This window comes from Onthophagus taurus, chromosome 11, assembly GCF_036711975.1.
Source record: "Onthophagus taurus isolate NC chromosome 11, IU_Otau_3.0, whole genome shotgun sequence".
In the NCBI taxonomy this organism is placed as follows: Eukaryota; Metazoa; Arthropoda; class Insecta; order Coleoptera; family Scarabaeidae; genus Onthophagus; species Onthophagus taurus.
The window spans coordinates 6,743,152-6,763,539 of NC_091976.1; the positions used below are offsets into that span (position 1 = coordinate 6,743,152).

General features: G+C 33.3%; 1 protein-coding gene across 1 annotated transcript; it reads left to right on the top strand.

Annotated features, from left to right (window-relative positions):
* Window positions 1-18,152: 18,152 nt before the first annotated feature.
* On the top strand, window positions 18,153-19,783 carry LOC139432044 (uncharacterized). Its single transcript, XM_071200374.1, has 6 exons — window positions 18,153-18,225; window positions 18,278-18,562; window positions 18,624-18,890; window positions 18,956-19,246; window positions 19,302-19,634; window positions 19,689-19,783. Exons 1-6 carry the CDS (start codon window positions 18,153-18,155, stop codon window positions 19,781-19,783), a joined length of 1,344 nt encoding a protein of 447 aa, XP_071056475.1.
* The last annotated feature ends 605 nt before the right edge of the window (window positions 19,784-20,388 follow it).

The following is a 20,388-nucleotide window of genomic DNA, read 5'->3' on the forward strand; positions in this document are numbered from 1 at the left end:
TGATTGATTTCATTGTTTTTAATAGATAAAAATCATACTTACTTCATCTTCTTCATAATGTGCCTGCTGGGCTGTTGAAGCACTTCTTCGAAATGATCGACCTTCTTTCGTGGCAGCCTGTTGGCGATGCTCTGCTACTCGTAATCTTGTTTCATCTTTGCTAGCGGCAAAATCCCTTGCTGCAGGTCCAATTATCACTCCCATCACGTTAAATATTTTTAAAATTGATGAATAACCGTCATTGAATATTGACGTAGCAAAGTAATTCGACAATTCAATAGTTTTGAGACCACTGTGGAGGTGTTTCGGAGCAAAGTGCCAAAGTAAACCATTGTAGCTTTCGTTATTATTCTGGATATTATTGCCCTTACATTTATCAAGCTTCCGCGCGGCGATAAGCGCACCAACTCTCTGCGCCTTCTGGACAGCTCGCATGGTTTGGATTCTTATCACTCGAACTCAAATGATGAAATGTAGTCCAGATTGCTTTATGCATTTCATCTACATTATCTTGATGTCGCATGATCGCTAGGCCGTAATACTTTTGAAGTTTATTAATTAAGTTGACAGTTAATTTTAGCGTGGTTTTACTTTTTCCTCCTAAGCTCTTATTGGTTTTCTTCAAACTACGGCATCGTGATCCCATTCTTTTTTTAACATGTAGATAGCACTCTAGTTTTTCTATCAGAATATCATATGGATTCAAATCTAATAATCCTTTATATCACCATCACCAATATATCGCGAATATTTCACACCGTATTCACTAATCGAGCGACCAAACATGTCTTTCACACTGTCGACTTCCATTTTTGAAGCTGATCCTTTATGATTTATGTCACAATCATCTTCGTATAGTGAGAGCCATTCTTCGTAAGCTTCAGGATCGCTGTCTTTTTTATTTTTCCAAAAGACACAACTGTTGCAGTAAGTAGACTTTACACCGGAATCGATGATTTTTTTACAATATTTTCCTGCAAGAGTTACTACACCAAAACGTGAAGTATGGCTACGTTTTCTCCACGTGCCATCTCCAGAAACAGTCAAATTTGTATCTGAATTTTCCTTCTCTAATGTCTGCTTCTTCTCTTCTTCTACAGCTCTTTGCATACTGAATTTACAAACCGATTCTACTACTGTCCATAAATTCGTGAAATATCCAGCGAAAGTTTGATGATAAAATTTACTTGCTAAATCCATCAAACCGCAAAAAAGATTAATTCCGTTTATTCCGATACCCAAAAGACGCATCACAGCCACTAAACGTCTATTTATTTCAAATGCATTTTCAAACATAGGCCCGGATTTGATGTACGAAACACCACATTCACACATCACAGCAATTTAGAAGCCTAAACCTCGCGGACTTGCTTGATTAAAAGTCACATCTTTTTTACAAGCTTTGCACATTACTAAATTACTAATTGCATAAAAAACCGAAACAAACTGAATAATGCAATATCCATGAGTTGCATCAATCACAATATTTTCATCTTTATTTTGTAACAGTTTTTCAGCTGACGTACTGGTACTCGCGGTAGATTGCTCGAATGTATGTTGGCTTCCCGTAAACTTTCGTTTTCGTGAAACTGATCTACGCCTGGGAGTGTCGTACCCAGACGACTGGGAGAGGTTTTTTACTCATTTTTACTAAAATAACTGCTCAGTATAACGGTCACAGTAAAACTGAATACATCTGGCTCCAAATCGTTTAATAGGGATAGTTTTCCGCTTAATCGGGACAAACAATAACCGTAGATATGTTTTCTTTCAGTCGTGCCGCCTGTTTCGTTTTGCCACCGTCTCGCACGGTGCAATAAAATCCGATTGTAAATTATCGGACATGATACAATAAGTAGCTGTTGTTGCACGGATGTCTAATTTCTAAGTAATTTTAAATAAATCTGAGATAAGCTTCTTTTTGTAGCTCAATTCTTAAGCTTTCCCAGTCAATACTTTTATTTACCAGTTTTAAAAATTGAAAAAAAGAAACAGCAATATTTAAGGTTTTATTTTTGCTTATATTTTATTTTTCTAATAACAATTTAACGTTAACAAGATTAGTGCAATTATATCAATCATTTTCTATATATTAATCAATTTCAAAAATGTCTTTTCTTCTTAACTTTTAGTATCCAATTAAAGAAAACATAAACCTTCTGAAATTCCTTAAAACATATATTTCATTTAATTATTTCTAAATTATCTAATACTATAAACTTATTACTTTTATTGCTGCTGGATGTGACAGTTGACCAAACAATGGAAGTTCAATTGCCAATTTCTGTTGACTAATACGCAGTACCATCGAAATATCTTTTCGTGTTGACACGTCCGCATCATACCAGTTTAAGTTATATATAGCTTCTGCTACACTTTCTGCCTGTTATATAAATAAAACGTTAATATTGCAACACGAATTTTTGATTAGAGAAAGAAAGAATAGAAAGTTATACCGTAGTAGTCAACCTTTGTCCAATTATGTGGATTATAAATAATCCTGAGCTGGGTGCTATAATCGTGACGAGACTTATTAAATTCTTTCTCTAAAATTAATTAATTGAAATATATAAATATATATTCAATAGAAACTTATACCAAAGCAAATTCTGTAAAAGCCATAGTTAAACACATTGTGATGCAAATTTTACAAGGTGCAACAAACCTTGTAAAGAAATTTTTAACGAATTGAAACAGACTAAAACAATTATGTATCGCGTATTTATAAGTATGAATCAGATTACTATACCTTAATAGATCTTGATGGGACGAGAAGATAGTTTGCAAAAGAATGAAATTTCTTTTTCTATTTCTTGACAATTTTATATTACTAATTATAATATTTAAGTTTTTTATTTGGATGACCAATAATTCCAACGAATAGTAATAAAATATTGCCCCAAGAAATCCCATGTTTATTATAACGTTAATAAAATATATTTGATATAAAACGATAAACGTCACTTGCCATTGCTTTAAATCAAATGGAATGTAATACTCCATTATTGAACAGTATTTAGTAGTTTTGAAATTGCTACAATTATCACCAAACATACTATAGTATGTCATTAAATGCGTAATAAGAAATCCTCCGTAATGAAGCATTTTTAACATAATTTTTATTTTTTTATCAATGACTTTAATGCTGTTCAGATAACCAAATTGTGTAAAATTACTCAGTAAATCTATCATTTTAAATAAGCGATGTTGATTCCGTATTAAATTTACGCAACTAGTTATAACAAGTACTCCTATAATATTAAACTCCATTTCAAGTAATAAATTTGCAAAATGACTTTTGAAATCTAAAACATTTAAAAGGGAAATAAAGATGTATTTCTGTTTAATTGTGTTGTATAGCACCCACTTTCCAGTTTTATTATTAATGGATAAATTCCCCAAACAATATTTATTACAGCCAAAATCGTTGGTCCAAGTCCTCGAAGTCCTTTTGAGGTAGGCCAGCTCTTATATTTCCGGAAACTTTGTGCTATAAGATAATAACCGTAGGTATTCGACATTTTGTAGTATAAATGTTACAGGATTATAATTAATTGTATACTGAAACGGAAAATGGTTCAACTACTTTTATATATACGTGGTAATTAGTGATGATATTAGTATGAATAAAAAATTGTGTAAGAAGAGCACCTGCTTAACGTAAGTTTACATTAATAATGCAAAAATTACGTGTATTGCAATTGTTCAATAAATTTGATCGATTAATTTAAACCAAGTTCAAGTAATACCTACATAAAATCGTTCTAAAGGATTTTTTACTTGAAACAAAGTTATAAACTTTCGGGTTATGGCGTGTTCACGAATTCAAAAGTACTATCACTCCATACTCCATATCACTCTCCCTCAAATCGTCACACCTCAGTATATGATCTATTTTCTCCTAATCATGGCCACGCAATCTGCACGTTCTCTCTTCATCCCCCATCCAATATTACTTCGCCCTTTTCGTTCCCGCGTCTTATTAGCGCTATCATATTCCCGCTACTCTGCTCCATCAAATACCTCGATTATTTCTCCGTTAATATTTATTTATTTATAATAATAATAATTTATTGTTTCCCAGAAGGGTAAAGAAAAGGTAAAATTTATATCACAATACTGAAAATAAATTATATAATTCTTATCCATTTAACCAGCCTCTGTTACTCAATCCCACCCTCTGTCATCTCCCCCAACAGGAGTTTATAAAAACATGAAATTTGATCATTTAGAATTTCATATTCGGGCAAGCAATCATATCTTTTTATTTCTAACATTTCAAGATCTAATTTATAGCCTTTGGGTTGTTTATGGATAAGTTTTACGTTATCATAATAGATTTTATGACCCGTTTCGATGTTGTGTTTATAAATTATTTATTTATTTATGTTTATAAACTTATTATCAGTTTTGTGTTCTTCGATTCTTGTCTGAAGTTTCCTGCCCGTTTGCCCAATATACAGGGTGGGGCAGAATGCAATCCCTGATTTGAACGGTTAATTGTAAGACAACGGTTCGAGATAAATAAGAAAAGGTTTTATTGCTCAAAAGTACATATAATACCGTTTTTTTCACGGTGGAGGCCCTGGCGGGCAATACACATATTAAGTGTTTCAAAGAAGTTTTCGGGCACTCTTCCCAGTATATCTTGCGAAATTCCACCGATGACGTCCTCAATCGCCACCTTCAGTACACACAACAGTGCCGGGGGGTACAGCAGTTAGGATTGCATTGCAAACGTTTTTACGTGTCACAAAGTCTTGTGGGTCCAATTCCCGTGCACTCATCATCTTGTAGAGGTGCAGGTGAAGGTCTGAGTGTAATGGTGGGTTTAGGATGTCAAACTTAACGGCTGTAGCTGTAACCTTAGCCGTAGCCGTAGCAGTAAGAAAAGTTAAACCAATGTGTTTCAATAGCACCGTTTAGGGAACCGCTTAAGGCTACGGCCGATGTAGCCGTAACACCTAAAGTTGACCAACTTTTAACTTCTTACGTTTAGGACAAAATTTGAGCATGCGCACTAATGCGAAGGGTCAATGTTAAATATGGCTACGTACAGCTGTTTTGTGTTTACATGTTGACATCACGGGCTGGTGTTTCAGTACTCGTTCGAAGTACTGAAACACGTTGCAGTAGCGTTGCAAGTGGTGAACAGAGTATTCACCACACACTTTTACTTTTAAACGTTCCGTACTTTTCTCGTTATTTTATTGACTAGATATTTAAATTTTAAAATCTTAAAGTTGCTTTCTAAACTGGTCAGCTGTAAGCGTTAAGTTCCTTACTGTTACGGTTACAACTACTGCTACGGTTACGATTACGTTTGATATCCTAAACCAGCCATACGATTCGCCTTACAGTTCTGGACGATATTCGAAGCGCAGCAGCATGTTTTTGCGCAGATCGGTTTGGGGATTGTTCAATTGAGGCTCTTAGTGCCGTGATGTTTTTAGGTGTTCGCACACTTAGGTCACCCAACGGGTTTTTTAGGAACTGCAGATCCTGTCGCCCTTACATTATTAATCCATTTTCGAATCGACCACGGCATGGTGGATACTGATCCTCCCTACCTAACGGCACCTGAACCACCCCTCTATTCGGTCTGGGCGCCCTACAGTGAATTTTTGAAACTAGGGACTGCATTCTGCCCCACCCTGCATATGTATAGCATTGCAATTGTGACATTTAACAGAGTAAACTCCGTTGCTCTACAAAGAATCTTGTTTATTATGGTGGTTTGTAAGAATCTTGCTTGTTGTGTGGCTGTTGGAGAAAGCCAATGTTGTGTTATATTTTGCAAAAATGGCTTTAGATTAAATAATTAAATTATTGTAGGGTATGGATTTATAAATAGTATCTGTATTGTTTTTGGTATATACAGGACTCTTTTCAGTTACAGTTTTTTATATGATATTGGCAAGGTTTTCAATGTACTTTAGTTTTACCTTTCTTTGCTCGTGTTTTAAAGGATAATCGAACGCTCTGTTCATTAGAAAACGAAAATTGGCAAGTCTATGTGGTAAAGGGTGGGCAGAATCAAAAGGTATCGTTATGGGTATTGTTGAAGGTTTATGAAAAATGTTATATTCAATTTTATCATTATTGTTAAGAAGAGTGAGGTCAAGGAAATTCAATTGTTTTTCTTTTTCAATTTTGAGAGTATATTTTAGTTTTTTGTGTATGTTATTAATTTGTTTCTGAAATAAATGTAAAGTTGCAAGATTACAAGATTACTTTTTAATATTGCTGGGAAAAGGGTTATTATTGTTGATTATGAATTCGTTTTTTATGTGGTTGAGGTAGATGTCAGCAAGAAAACCAGATAGTGGCATACCCATAGGTAACCCTTCTTTATGAAGTTATGGAATTGAAGGATTCACATTAATAAAATAATTTGAGATGGAGTTTGGTTTTTATATGTGAGGGGAAAATTTAGTTAATGTGTTTTTACAATTGTTGATAATTGCCTTTGTTTTTCTGATAATAGGATCCAAAGGATCCTTCTTTAGTCTATTATAGTTATTATTTTTCATAAAAAACATGGTTTTCTTAATGCATTCACTTCTTGCTAGAATAACTAGACCAGTGTTCTTGTCGGCCTTTACGTAGATTAAGTCATTATCATTAAGTTTCTTCTTCAGATCCTTAACTATCTTCCAATGTTTGCGTTATTCCTTAAAATTTTTGTTGTACTTATGTTATTTTTCGATTTTTTTTAAAAAGGAGGTAAGTTCGTTTTTTGAAGCCGCCTGATTATTGTGATTTCTAATAGCAACGTCAAAATCAATGGCAATATTTGTTAAGTCAACTTTAGAGTGGAGGGCAAATTTATGTCCCTTATTCAGGAGTTGAACTTGATTTTCTGTTAATTCGGTGTTGGAAGGATTTGTAAAAAGTAGGACTGTTTCTTGGTGTGTTGTTGTCTTACTCGTTTTGTTAAATTGTTAAATTTTTTCTTCTTCTTCCGTAAGTCATCCTGTTTCAATTGTATTGCCTGTGATCGAATTTCGTTTATTATTTCTTCAAGCTGTAAATGGTGGAGGACTTCTCTTAGTTCTCTGTGGTACTTGGCCAACCTCTCTAGAATGATGCTGATGGTTTTAAAATGTTTTCTTTTTTCATTCCTTAGTATTTTCTTTGTGAAATTCTGTTTGGTTATTTCTTTCAGAGAAGGGCATTTGATGTTGGCGAATTATGGTATTTAAGTTGTCCTCTGCAAAGCCTCAATACGATCCACATATACGGCGAACGAAGGAAACGATGCTCCGCAGTTTGGTGAAAGAACGGGATTTACGAATAAAGAAACTTAACCGTTTTGAAGTTCCATGACTACAATCCGATATAACCGTGTCTTTGTGGTCACAGAAAAGGAGTTTTGTGTCAAGATTAACACCATGGTCTCTAATTTGAGATGTATTATTCATAAAATTCATTCCCAGACAATACTTAAAAAATTTAGGGTACTAAATAATAAATGTAATAAAATTACTAAATGTAATTTGATATAGTCTAGTAAATCCATAATCACTGAGGTGTATGATTTAAAATGAGGTAAAAATTAAAAGAGCTCTTTCTCAGTTTTCTAATAAATATACTTAGTACCGGTTTCGATAATTACTTATCATCATCAGCTAAATCTACAAGCGAAATTATAATAAAGGCATATAGAAATGGTGTAAGATTGTTCTTTAGACATTGATTTATAAAAAATATGTGGTTTTTAATAATCATAATACGCTTGTAGACTTTTTAAACTTATGGATGGTGGACGAGGTTATATCCATTTTATATTCTAGTAAATCCATAAATCTACAAGGCTAAATCTACAAGCGAAATTATAATAAAGGCATATAGAAATAAATAAAATAAATAAATAAAATAAGTGAACTTACAGTCAAATAAAAATAAAAGTCACAATATAAAATGATTTAAAAACTAAAATAACAAGAAATAAAGATGTAAAGTGGACGACACCGAACAACACTACAGGTTAAAATGGAGTAAACATAAAGGAATAAAACAAGTTTCGCAGATATATTAAAAACTAGAATTTTAAGTGTGAGTATAGAGGTTTGTAAATGGAACAAAGCTGATCATTCATTAATTTCAGATTTTTATGCTTGTGTTTATCTATCTCGAGTTGTTCTAAAAGGTCTAATTTTTTACCCTTCTTACAGTTGTGTAGGAGAGATACATTGTTATAATCGATGTCATGATTACATTCCATTTTATGTTGGTAGACATTTGAAGAAGAAGTATTTTTATGTTCCTTAATTCTTTTTGCGAGTTTTCTACCTGTTTGGCCAATGTATAATGCCTCACAATCGTTACATTTAATAGAATAAACACCATTTTTATTTAACATATGTTCTTTGCTTTTGAAATTAGACAATATATCTATAAGTTTGTAGTTATTTTTAAAACCAATATTGATATTATTTTGTTTTAGAATACTTTTAATTTTATAATTTATGTCATTATAAGGTAAAGAACGAAATGTGGTGTGTTCATTAGTATCCTTAGTAAATAATGGGTCTAATTTTATTATAACATTATATAGTATTTTATTAATTATATTTGGGGGATAGTTATTTTCTATGGCAAGTTTATTTATGACATTAAATTCGTTTTGTATAGAAGTTGCATTAATAGAATATCTTAGCATTCTGTAGATGTACGATTGGAATACAGAAAATTTATGATTGTTAGGATGGTAAGAGTCATAAGGTATAATTGTGTTTAAGTTTGTTGATTTCCTATATATGTCATAATTTAGATCTAAGTCATTTCTATTTATAGTTAAGTCAAGAAAGTTAATTTTTCTATCTTTTTCAATTTCTAAAGTGAATTTTAACTTCTCATGAATATTATTTATATAATTTAACATTGCTATAAGTTCATCGTTGGTACCTTCCCATAGACAGAAAACATCATCCACATATCTAATCCATTTTCTGATGTTATTAGAATAAGGATTAAGTTTGATTATAATATAATTATTCTCTATATAGTCTAGATATAAGTCGGCGATAAATCCAGATATAGATAGACCCATAGGTAAACCGTTCTCAAGTTTATAAAACTTTTCGTTAAATTTGCAATAATTCTGCTGAATAATAAATTTGACAAGTGATGTGATATCAGAAGCTATATTTGTGTCTTTATAATGTTCCTCAAATAATTTATAAATAATATCAATAGTAAAATCAGTATCAACATTTGTGTAAAGATTAGTTACATCAAATGAGATCATAATACTGTTGTTAGGGTTTATGTGTTTTATTTTATTAATAAAGTCAAGTGAATTTTTTACTGTGAATTGAGGATTAAAATTTAATTTTGTAAAAATATCATAAATAATATCAGTAATTTTTGATGTAGGTGATTCGTAACAAGCAGTAATGGGTCTTATAGGTAAATCGGACTTGTGAAGTTTTATCGTGGCGTATAATTGTGGGATAAATGAATTCATTGGGACTAAATTATACGTGTTTATTCCAAGTTTAACTAGCGTATCTTTGAGTTCTTTGATTATATTTTTAGTTTTAGTAAGGATTGAATTTAAAGGGTCTTTGGGTATTTCAATATATAAGTTGTTTTTTAGAAATTCCAGCGTTTTTGAGGTATAATCATTTTTGTATATTATAACACAACCAGCATTCTTGTCAGCTTTAACGAAAAGAGCATTACTATTTTCAAGTTTTTGTTTTATAGATTTTATAGTTTTTATTTGTGGTGAGGGATGTTTAGGATAATTATTATTAAGTTTTTCACGCTTTTTTAAAATAGGAATTATTTCATTTTTGATATCATTATAATTAGGCAATTTATTGATAATACAATCTATTTCTATGGCGTTTAGATGTAAATTCGTTGGTGGTTTTAAGGCAAATTTATGACCTTTGTTTAGTACGTTGATTTCGTTATTATTGAAATGTATATTGGTTAAATTAGCAACATATTTTAATTTTAATTCATTATCTTCATCTATCGAAGTGAAATTGTGGTTATCAGGGTTATCCTGTCTTTTGAAATTATTGTTAGTATTATTCTTAATTTTTGTATTGGATATTAATAATGCTTTTCTACCTTTTAATACATTTAGTTTTTTGTTCTTATTGGCTAGGTCTTGAATACTATATAAGGTGGATTCTTCTTTGATGTTAATTATTATTTCTTCTAGTTCCAAAAAGTGAAATTTCTTGTTTAATTCTCTGTGTAAGTATGTTAATTTCGAATAAAATTCGTTGAGTTTCTTGAAATGTCGTCTTTTTTCTCTCATCATTATCTTTCTTTCCAAATTTGATCTATCAATAATATTGATGTTTTTAGATTTTATTACGGCGAAATTAGGTGTAAGATTGTTCTTTAGACATTGATTTATAAAAAATATGTGGTTTTTAATAATCATAATACGCTTGTAGACTTTTTTAAACTTATGGATGGTGGACGAGGTTATATCCATTTTATATTCTAGTAAATCCATAATCACTAAAAGAAAAGAGAAAAAAAAAAAGAGAGATTAAAAGAGCTCTTTTAATTTTTACCTCATTTTAAATTTGATATAGCTTATCATAATTAAGAACCAAATAATTTTTGAACTAATAGTCTAGCAAACGCTCAAGATTGTTCTCAGGCATTAAGCTATCGAATATGGAACCAACCCGGAAAAACTTTTACAGCCATCCTTGTAAAGCAAAAAATTGGAGTGGTGAAAACTCTCATTGATATCATTAATATACGCCAAGAAAAAAATTAGTCCAAGGTACCTACCCCGACCAAACAGACGTAAAATGGGAAACCTTCACTGCTTGGCGTCTGCAAGAAATAAAAGAAGCTGCCCATAATAATAAGCTATTCAGTACGTTAAATTTAGTAAGTTTTTCCAAAAGAATGTTATGATGTAAATTATCGAAGTCCTTACTAAAGTCCATATAAATAGCATCAATCTGGAGATAGTCAGATTCATGGATCTCTGAATATAATTCACGAATTCAACCAAGTTTGTTTCCACCAACCATCCACGTAGAAAACCGTAGGTTGAGGAATGATTTGTGGCATAAATGGTTGTAGACTGATACTTCAAAAACCTTTGCAACAATAGGGAGATTAAAAACTGGACGATAATTGGTAACAAAGTGTTTTTTACCAGACTTGAAAATTGGTATTATAAATTTTTTTAATTTTTTCCAGTCTATAAGAAGCATAGATACTTTCACAGAGAGACTGAAAATGTGATATAAGGGTTAGTTCCTCCGAGCAGTTGCTAATAAGCCTACCCGGTAAACCATCTGAAATTTTTGTTTTTCGGGAGGTCAGGGAAAATCTGCAATAGAGACACCTGATTTGGGATCGTGAGCGACCAGGTAGTGTCGGGTTGAAGCCCATCTTTGGGTATCCGACCGTCTAAAAACCCATAGCCTACACGATGGGCTGGAACCACGGTACTACGTTTTCACCATCAGTTAACCGCGTGTACTGTCTTCTACTCGTCCATCCATTTTCTTACTTCCTCTCACTCTCTCTCGAAATTAGGGTCAGCCAAAAACAAAGGAACAAATCACACGAAAGACTTTTTACAATTGAAGTTAATTGTCAGATACCGGGACGAGGGGGACGCGAGGAGCCCCCCCCCACTTCCTCCTTCTCCAATTAGGGTCAGCCAATAACAAGTACAAAACACACGAAAGAAGCTTTTTGAAATTTGAAACTTATTGTCACATACCAGGACTAGGGTATTGAGCCAGCACTCTCTTCTTACTCCGTCTCGAGTTTGGGTTCAAACCAGAACTGTACTCTTCCTTCTCTATCGCTTCCCTCTTGTTTTGCAAGAGTTTAGAATTTACTCAGTTAATTAACAATGAAAATGAATTGTTTCGAATAAAATAAAATGTCATTGAATTAGAAAAAAATAGTCTTACTTTTCATTATTTGAAGCACTATCACTGCATTAAACTTTATATGAGGCGATCTGAAGAAGTTACTTGAGAAAAACGAAAAATGAGAAGACGCACTTTTGGATTTTTTGACAGATGTGTTTTTTTATTTTAATTGAACGAGAGGTAACTAGATACAAATGTTTTTTAAGACGAATAAAATTATTTAAATTAAAGAGTTAATTAACATTTTAACACCTCTGCTTCTCTTTACTCTCTTTCTGGGTCAACACGTCCCCAACAAAAGTCGCAATGTGTTTCCATTTTTCCACACTGTCCAGCATGTGGCCCACCGTATTTTCCAGCGTGATCATTGAATCTATGCGTTTCTCTACCCGGATCCTGTCTTCACTCTATCTGGTGCACTTGTAGAACGTGTGCTCGACGTGATCACACTCCTCACAGTAATCGCAAATGTGACTATCTTTTTTTGAACTTGCATAGGTATGCTTTTAAGTATCCGTGTCCTATGAATAGCTGGCTGAGCTGGAAGTCCATGTCTCCCCATCTTCTGTTCGCCCATCTCTTTAGGTTGGTGAACAGCCTCGTGGACCATCTCGCCTTCTCTCTCATTCCTCGAGTACCTTCTCCTCAACCCCGCACTTGTCATAATCTTCATCCCAGGTGATCGCTCTTCTCTTTATCATCAGATCTATTGGCAACGTGATGCCCACCACCTGTAGTGTTTCAGTTGAGCTAGTTTTGTACGCACTTATTGTTCTTATTAGTATAGCTCTCTGTGTCCTTGTCAGCCTGCTTATATTTCTTTTGACACTGCAAGCGTCTCTCCACGCTTGACACGCATAAAGAATCTGCGAGTATATTAGATTAGCCTGCACCGTTTTCCGGCCTTTTTTACGACTCTGTCAACGTGAATATTCCATCGTAAGTATAACACTCAGGTATTTGCGTGATAATCACAACATCCTTGACCGCCAGAGTTATCTCTCCAGCACCCCTCCTACTTCTCAGCATGACAGCCTCTGCCTTTTCTGGGGCGATCTCGAAATCATCTGACCCTGAAGCTAATTTATGGTTAACTAGACTCAAGATACCTGCAACATCCTGTGGAGAAAACCGAAGACGCGACAGAAGAAAAGAACTGCTAGTGGAAGATTGGCCATCAAGATCTCCGTCTATATGTGTCCGTTTAACTATTCAATCGGGTTATATTAATAATAACCGGTTATAATTATAATTATCGGTTTATGTCTCTATGATTATTAGTAATTCACAAGTATCTTTGGTAAATGTAAGAAAAGATGTAGAAAAATATCATCCATATTCGCCGCTACGTTTTTTGCTGTAAAGTGGGTTGCGCAGATGACAAGTCGAAATTTAATCCCTTGCTTTACTTTCAAGTGTAATAGCTAACTTAGAAGAGACGAAGGAACGATCTAAAGAACAGATCAGTAACTTGCATTCTAAAAAAGGGAAAAATCATCAGTTATTTACAAGAGACGAATATTATTCCTTTTTATCAAATATTTAAAAGTTAAAGAAAATAAAGATGGAGTTCTGGTAAAGTATTCTTCCCCTGAAGACTATCAACGATTAACGAGGTATGACATCATAAAAATTGGAAATGTAGAAAAACTCATAATACCTGTTAAAAAAGAAAATTAAAAGATTATATATTAGGGGAGAGGGAGGCAGAAGTGGACAATTTAAAAAAAATAATAAATTTGACCGTTAAAAATAAAAAATTTCTAACTTAAACTTTAACGTTCATTAGATTTTTGATTTTTGATAGACCTTTGATTTTCTATTTAAAAAATATATTTTTTTCAAATTTTCTTAAGTTTTTAACATAAACAAAAAGTTACTGCATGTTGTCCACATGTACCTCTTCAAGGGGCACTTGTGGACAAAGCAATAAAGGACATGGGGTAAAAGTGGACAAGCGAAATAAACATTTTTAAAGAAAATTAAACGTATTCTTTTATTCTATTATAAATTTACATGTTTCCTACTGTATGTTATAACCAAAAAAATTAATGCGAAATTTAAAAAAAGCATTTAATCGAGCAGTTCCGCCTTTCTGCGTCGAAGTTGGAAGTTTTAACACAACATCATCCAAGACAACCAAACTTTCATCCCTACGATCGGGAAAAATAAATTTAGTTTTAGGCCAGGCGTTAGTTTTAGAAAATTTACAAGGTACTCCTTATATATATTTTTCTCAACAATTTGGCCTACGAAATGTTTTATTGTCTTTTTACTAGCAAACTTAACGAGAACGAAATCATTGATATCAAGGCTAGATCCGTCCCAATACATATCAGTTTTTTCCTCTTCCAGCGGACTGTCATCTGATTCTTGACAAATATTTTCTGTCTCGCTTTCCGATGTTTCATCCTTAAAAACTTCACGAATATGCCGTGTTTTAGGCTTCTTTTGTTCCGAACATTTTTTCTGTTGGCGTTCCAAAACTTCTTGTTCTAACCTGTTTTTCTCAGGGGTTTCTGTTAAAATGGCGGAAGACTTCTTTCTTTTAAAATTTCTTTTTGGGTTTGATATATCTGCTTTAGGATAGGGACGAATCTCTACAGGGGAAGGTTTAGTAGCATTGCTTAAAGTTTTTATCGCAGGAGATAGAATAATAGGAGATACTATATTTATCTGTGGTGATTCTAATGCAACTCCTTTTATTAATCCGGATGTAGAAGGGGCGGACGTTTCGTTACGAGGAGTGAGAGTTTCATTAAAGTCACCATCTTGGACAACAGAATTAGTTAGTTGACTATCAGAAGCTTTCTCAAGATTGCTAATGGGAACAATTGCGCAATTAGCCAATGGCTTGTCACTGACTTGGACGCTGATAAAATCATCCTCTGTAAAAGTATTTTTATTTAGTGGATAACAACCAGATTTTAAAAATCCTGATATTATATTTTGCCTATTAAAACTTTCATTAAAAGGCTTGGCTGTAATATATGCTATATCGTAAACTGTTATGGCTTTTCCGGGATGTTTGGACATCCATTCATTAAAGGAAGCACGACAACGAGCTTTAAACGGTCCAAACACACAAATATCCAGAGGCTGAAGCCGATGGGTTATATGTGGCGGAAACGTAAGGAGCACCAAGCCATTATCTCGACAGTATAAAATCAAATCCAAGGTTGCATGTGTATGATGGTTGTCCAATAAAACGAGGACTGGTTTTTCCTTGGAGGCGTTGGTATGTTTTCGGATGTGTTTCATTACTACTAGAAAGCCCTCATTTGTCATCCAACCCTTTCGTGAAGCGATTCCAATGCTTCCATCAGGTGCTCCAGTTAAAAAAGCCTCCTTAAATCTGACCCTGGGGAATACATATGCAGGTGGTATGGCATTACCATTTGCGACTATGATACCACAAAATGTAACTTGTTCTCCTCTCTCTGCCCCAACTGCTTGTCCCACCTGCTTGCTACCTTTACTTGCCACAACTTTTGGCATTTGCAAAACCGTGTTCACACCACTCTCATCGACGTTGACAATTCGCTCACTTGAAAAGTTATATTTGGCAAAAACCGTTTCCAAATTGTCATAAAAATGATCCACGTTAGTTTTATTGAAACTTATATTTCTTGCCAAACTCGTTGGTTCTGGTTTCCGTAAAGAGAGTTGGGTATGTCGTTTCATAAAACCTTTTACCCATTCTAAGCCAGCTAATTTGTATTCGTGCCAAGTCGGAGGTATGTTTTTTTCCAGCCGAACTGCATACTCGTAGGCAAATTCACGCGTCTGCAGATATGTGAGTCCATAATGCAGCTTAGACGAATGGATCAAATATATCACTAACTGATCTTCCTCTTTTTTTGTGAATATTTGGCGTGAAGAATACTTGGACGAAAACTCAGTGGAAACCACTTCTATATCAAGTGCATTATTCTGGTTTAATTTTTGAAGTCTTTTGTGTAACATGGACTTTTTTAAACCATATCTACTTGCAACTTGTCTTAAAGAACCATTTCCATTTCTCAGATCAGAGAGAGCTTGAAGCACCACTTCTTCTGATATTTGGGCTCTTTGGGAAGTTTTCACATAGTTTCTAACCATTTTAAGGCAACACCTGAAAAAATGACACTCTATTTTTGACTTAAATAGGTGAGAATTCACCTCTTTTATTTGTTTAGCGAGGTTTGGAAACACATTGTATACTTATTATTATTATTATACTTATTATTGTATACTTATTATTATTTTTTTTGCTGTCCTAGATATTTTCGGGGCACATGTGGACATGTCCACATCTACCCCAACATGCGTGTCCATATCTGCCCCGTGTGAAGTTGTTGAAGAAAATATTTCGCACAAAATTGTAGGTTATATTTTTAACATATATTTTGCTACTCACCTATTCTTGAATCCTGTGATTCTCCCAACACGCTGTGTATTTGAAACTATTTCTATACATACGTCGGTGAAACACGAATTTATAAATCTACCTTTTTTTACATTTTGTCCGTAAATAAACACAGTGTAGGCCCTCTCGAAAACTGTAGTGACTTTTCCCGGCAAAATCACAGGTGAACTAAAGGGAATACAGCTCCATCTAATATTGTGCTTTAGAACCAAAAATATGGTATATTAGACGGGAAATTTGAAGTGTCCACATCTGCCCCTGTCCACATCTGCCTCCCTCTCCCCTACACATTTTTGAAAGAAAATTTTCAAATTGATCACGAAATCCATATTGGATGATGGAGAATGATGAAAGACGTTAAGGCAAAATATAAGAAGATTACAGTGGAAATTGTGATGATATATTTAAATCTTGTGAACCATGTCAAAAAAAGTTAAACATGCCGAAAAAAGGACTTGTTGTTAAGCCATTTAAAAGCAGTAATTTTAATTCAAGATTCGAGGTAGATATGCAGCCACAAGCAGACGGCGACTACAAGTTTATAATGGTTTTATTAAGACCTAGCCGAAGAAGTTGCTTATCATCTTCTGAACATATTAACAAATTTTGGCGCTCCTTGCAAAGCGACAATGGTAGGGATTTTGCATACAAAGTTATTGAAAAAATGTGTGAAATGTAGGATGAACTTAAAATCCTTGAAAAACCGAGACACAGCCAATCACAAGGTTTGGTTGACAGAGCCAACCAGGACATAAAAAATATGTTCTGTACTTGGCTTAAAACAAATAATACCACAAAATGGTTAGAAGGAATTAAATTTATCCAATTCATGAAAAATAGGGATCATCATTCTGGAATAGATCGCAGTCCTTATGAAGTTATATTTGGCTGTAAAGCTAAAGTTGGAGGAGGAACAGAAGCAAACAGAGGCGGAACTTGAAGAGGTGTTAAAAGAGCACTGTAATAAAGATACCGAACTTGAGAGAGCAACTCCAGAAAGATAATGAAGCAGAAAATGAAGACAATGTGGAAATGGAACTACATAATCCTACTAAAAATGTGCAATTAACAACTGGTAGAACTTCGGCTATTAATTTGATCGCAACAGGAATCGGTGGTAACGATCAAAATAGTTCAGAAGAAAAAGGTGATTTCACCTCCTTACTCAATAAAAGATCTACAAGCATTCCAGAAGCTCGAAACTATGCAAAGCATGCACTGGAAAAGCAAGCTGACAAAATGTTATGCTTTTGAAAAGCAAAGTATCCAGTAGTTACTGTAGGAGAAAACCTACTTATAAGAATTCCGGATTTAGAGAGAGGTAATACAGGCAGAAAAACTCTACAAAATATGGAATTTTAAACCAGATCTATATAACAAATCAATTTAGTATTTGCAAGGAATTTATTTTTCGATTGACGATGTTCCTAATAATGAAATGAAGAGAATGTGCTCGGTTGAGTTCGAAATGAAGTGGCCAAGGATTTCAATATTGCAATTGTATAGGAGGATGTAATTCAAATCGCTGATCTTCCTGAATATTTTTAATATTTATTTATAACTCTTTCTTCTACACCTACACGATCTACATTTCAAATTAACGCTAAAAGATTAAATTTTAAGATAACAAATGCATACCGATTTATAAAAAAAAAAATATTTTGCTAGAAAACAAATCATAAGCTTCTATTTCCGCGAATATTTAAAAGATTTGAATACTTAAAAATGGATTGATTCAAGTAAAAGAGATTATCTCACGTGGAGAGATAATTATTGATATAAAAACATCGTGATACGCTATATTTTAGTAATTCGTACGCGTTTGTTGCTAAAACATATTATTTGAAATATAATTGTGCACCATGAGAGAAATTTCTTTAGTGATTTTAATTATTTCGTTAATGGTTCTTGGTACTACAGCAAACGATTTAGAAGGTAATTTAATCATCTTTACAAAACGTTTAGGATATTTTTTTTTTTCATACAGCAATTGACTGTGGTCCTGTGCAAAATTTGACAATATTTGAATCTGATTTTTCTATTGGGGCAAGATGGGATCCACCATTAGGGAAAGACTGTTTTCCTGATGGTTCATTTAACGTTATGGTAACTGTAAACGAAAAAATACAACTTTTCCACAGACATATTCGAGAAAGATTTGTACAAGTTCATAAAAAAAGTTGCCATTCGTATTTGTTTAGTGTTCAATCTATTCGAACAACTGGGCAACCATTGCATTGGACGTCTGAAAATGTAACGAGTCAAATTGCAGGTTGAAAACGTTTCCTTATTCTATTTTAATGAAAATAAAAACAGGTTTTTAATTCTTTTAGGTACTGGTAACGTGAGGAACCTACAACTAATAAATAATACGTTAAATTGGACACGACCCGATAACTCAGATCTTTGCCCTTTGATGTACATGGTCGAAGTCGACCCCGAAGGCTTTAATGCAACAAGAACACTTATATCAAATACAGAAATCGTAATTAATTTAACAGCTTGTACTAATCATACGATTTCTGTTACAACAATCTTACTCCAAGCGAGAGATTGGGCTGGACGACCAGTTTCAATATTTGAAATGGGCCCATTTAAAAGTTAATACAAACAATTTACGTTTATAATTTTACCTCAATCTATTTTTTTATTTTTTTTAATACAGAATTACCTCCCATTCATGTTTCAACCTGGCCAAATACAACCGGTGCTAGGGTTAATTGGATCGAGGAAGAAGAAAATAACGCCTGTCAAATAAAAGGAATTCAATTTGCTTATGTTTTAACAAAACTCAAAGATGTACAAGAACCGTATGTTCAAGATTTTGTGGCAAGTGATGATTTTTGGTACCAATTAGATGGGCTGAGTGAAAACGAGGAATATTCATACAGCTCGAAATGGAAGTTAGCTGAAGATAAATTTGGTGATGCTAGTCCACACATACATTTTTTAACAAGTTAATAAATTAAGAGTTTAAAAAAAATCTTTCTGATTTATTTATGATTTTGCAGAGGAATTAACCCCACCAATTATTGGACCCATCGTTTCCGAAAATGGTACCCTTCGAATTCAGTGGAGCCAACCATATCCTGATAGTTTCGTTACAAACCACATTGTCAGAGTGGATGATGCGAGATGTATAAAATACCCCTTCCCTGAAATATGCAATGATGAAGATCAAATTTTGACGTGGGATTTCCAAAACCAATCCAACGATACATCTGTTATTGTAGCACCCGTTTTTGTTAACCAGACATATAAAATAGAAGTAGAAACCGTTTTTGGTGATCTTAACGCTTTTACTATTAATTCAACGGTTTTTGAAAATAAAAAGGATATTGAAGGTACTTTTTTTATTTCTATTTGTATTTCAAGAATTCATATTTATTTTTTTGTAGGTCCAGGAAGAATTTTTGTAATTTCTGGAACGAAACATATTAACTGGACAATGCGTATTTCCGTCCTGGGTTCAAATTCGGAAATTATAGAGTAATAATTATTTTTGTCATTAACAAAGTTATAACGTTTTTTAAAATATGTTCTAGTAACATATTTTTAAATACTGAAATAAAATAGGAGTTATAAATGTAGGGTTTTATTTAAATAGGAAACAAAACAAAAGCCCCACTTGTCCTTAACTAATTTATTATTATTATTATTTCCACTTTAAAGAGTTTATAATATATAGTGTAGTATAATAAGTGAATTATTATTACAATATCTAATTTTCTCTGCGCGTCGTCTTCTCACATCTGCTTCTCAACTTCTCATTTGCATGTCGGTGCATGTCGTTCCAACTTCTATCCCCTCCACCTGTCCTTTCAGATCCTTCTGGAAATACCACAAACAGTACCCAGTGTTCCCACATAAATACAGTGGAGTATAGATTTTAAAAAGTAAACTTTAAAAAATCGTCTAGACTTGATCATTGATTATGAAGAAGTATTGTATAAGAAGTGATATATAACAATCGGTGATAGTCGAATTACTTTTGCTCACAAAAATTAATACGGAAAATGCGGCACCTAACCCTCGTGAAAAATCTTAAACTTTAAAATATCGTCTAGAATTTATTTATGAAAACGATGAAATAAGTAA

Coding starts and splice junctions, on each gene's coding strand:
- LOC139432044 (XM_071200374.1), top strand. CDS start 18,153: ATGAGAGAAATTTCTTTAGTGATTTTAATTATTTCGTTAATGGTTCTT. Junction 18,563..18,623: donor TGTAACGAGTCAAATTGCAG/GTTGAAAACGTT, acceptor TAATTCTTTTAG/GTACTGGTAACGTGAGGAAC. Junction 19,635..19,688: donor AAATAAAAAGGATATTGAAG/GTACTTTTTTTA, acceptor ATTTTTTTGTAG/GTCCAGGAAGAATTTTTGTA.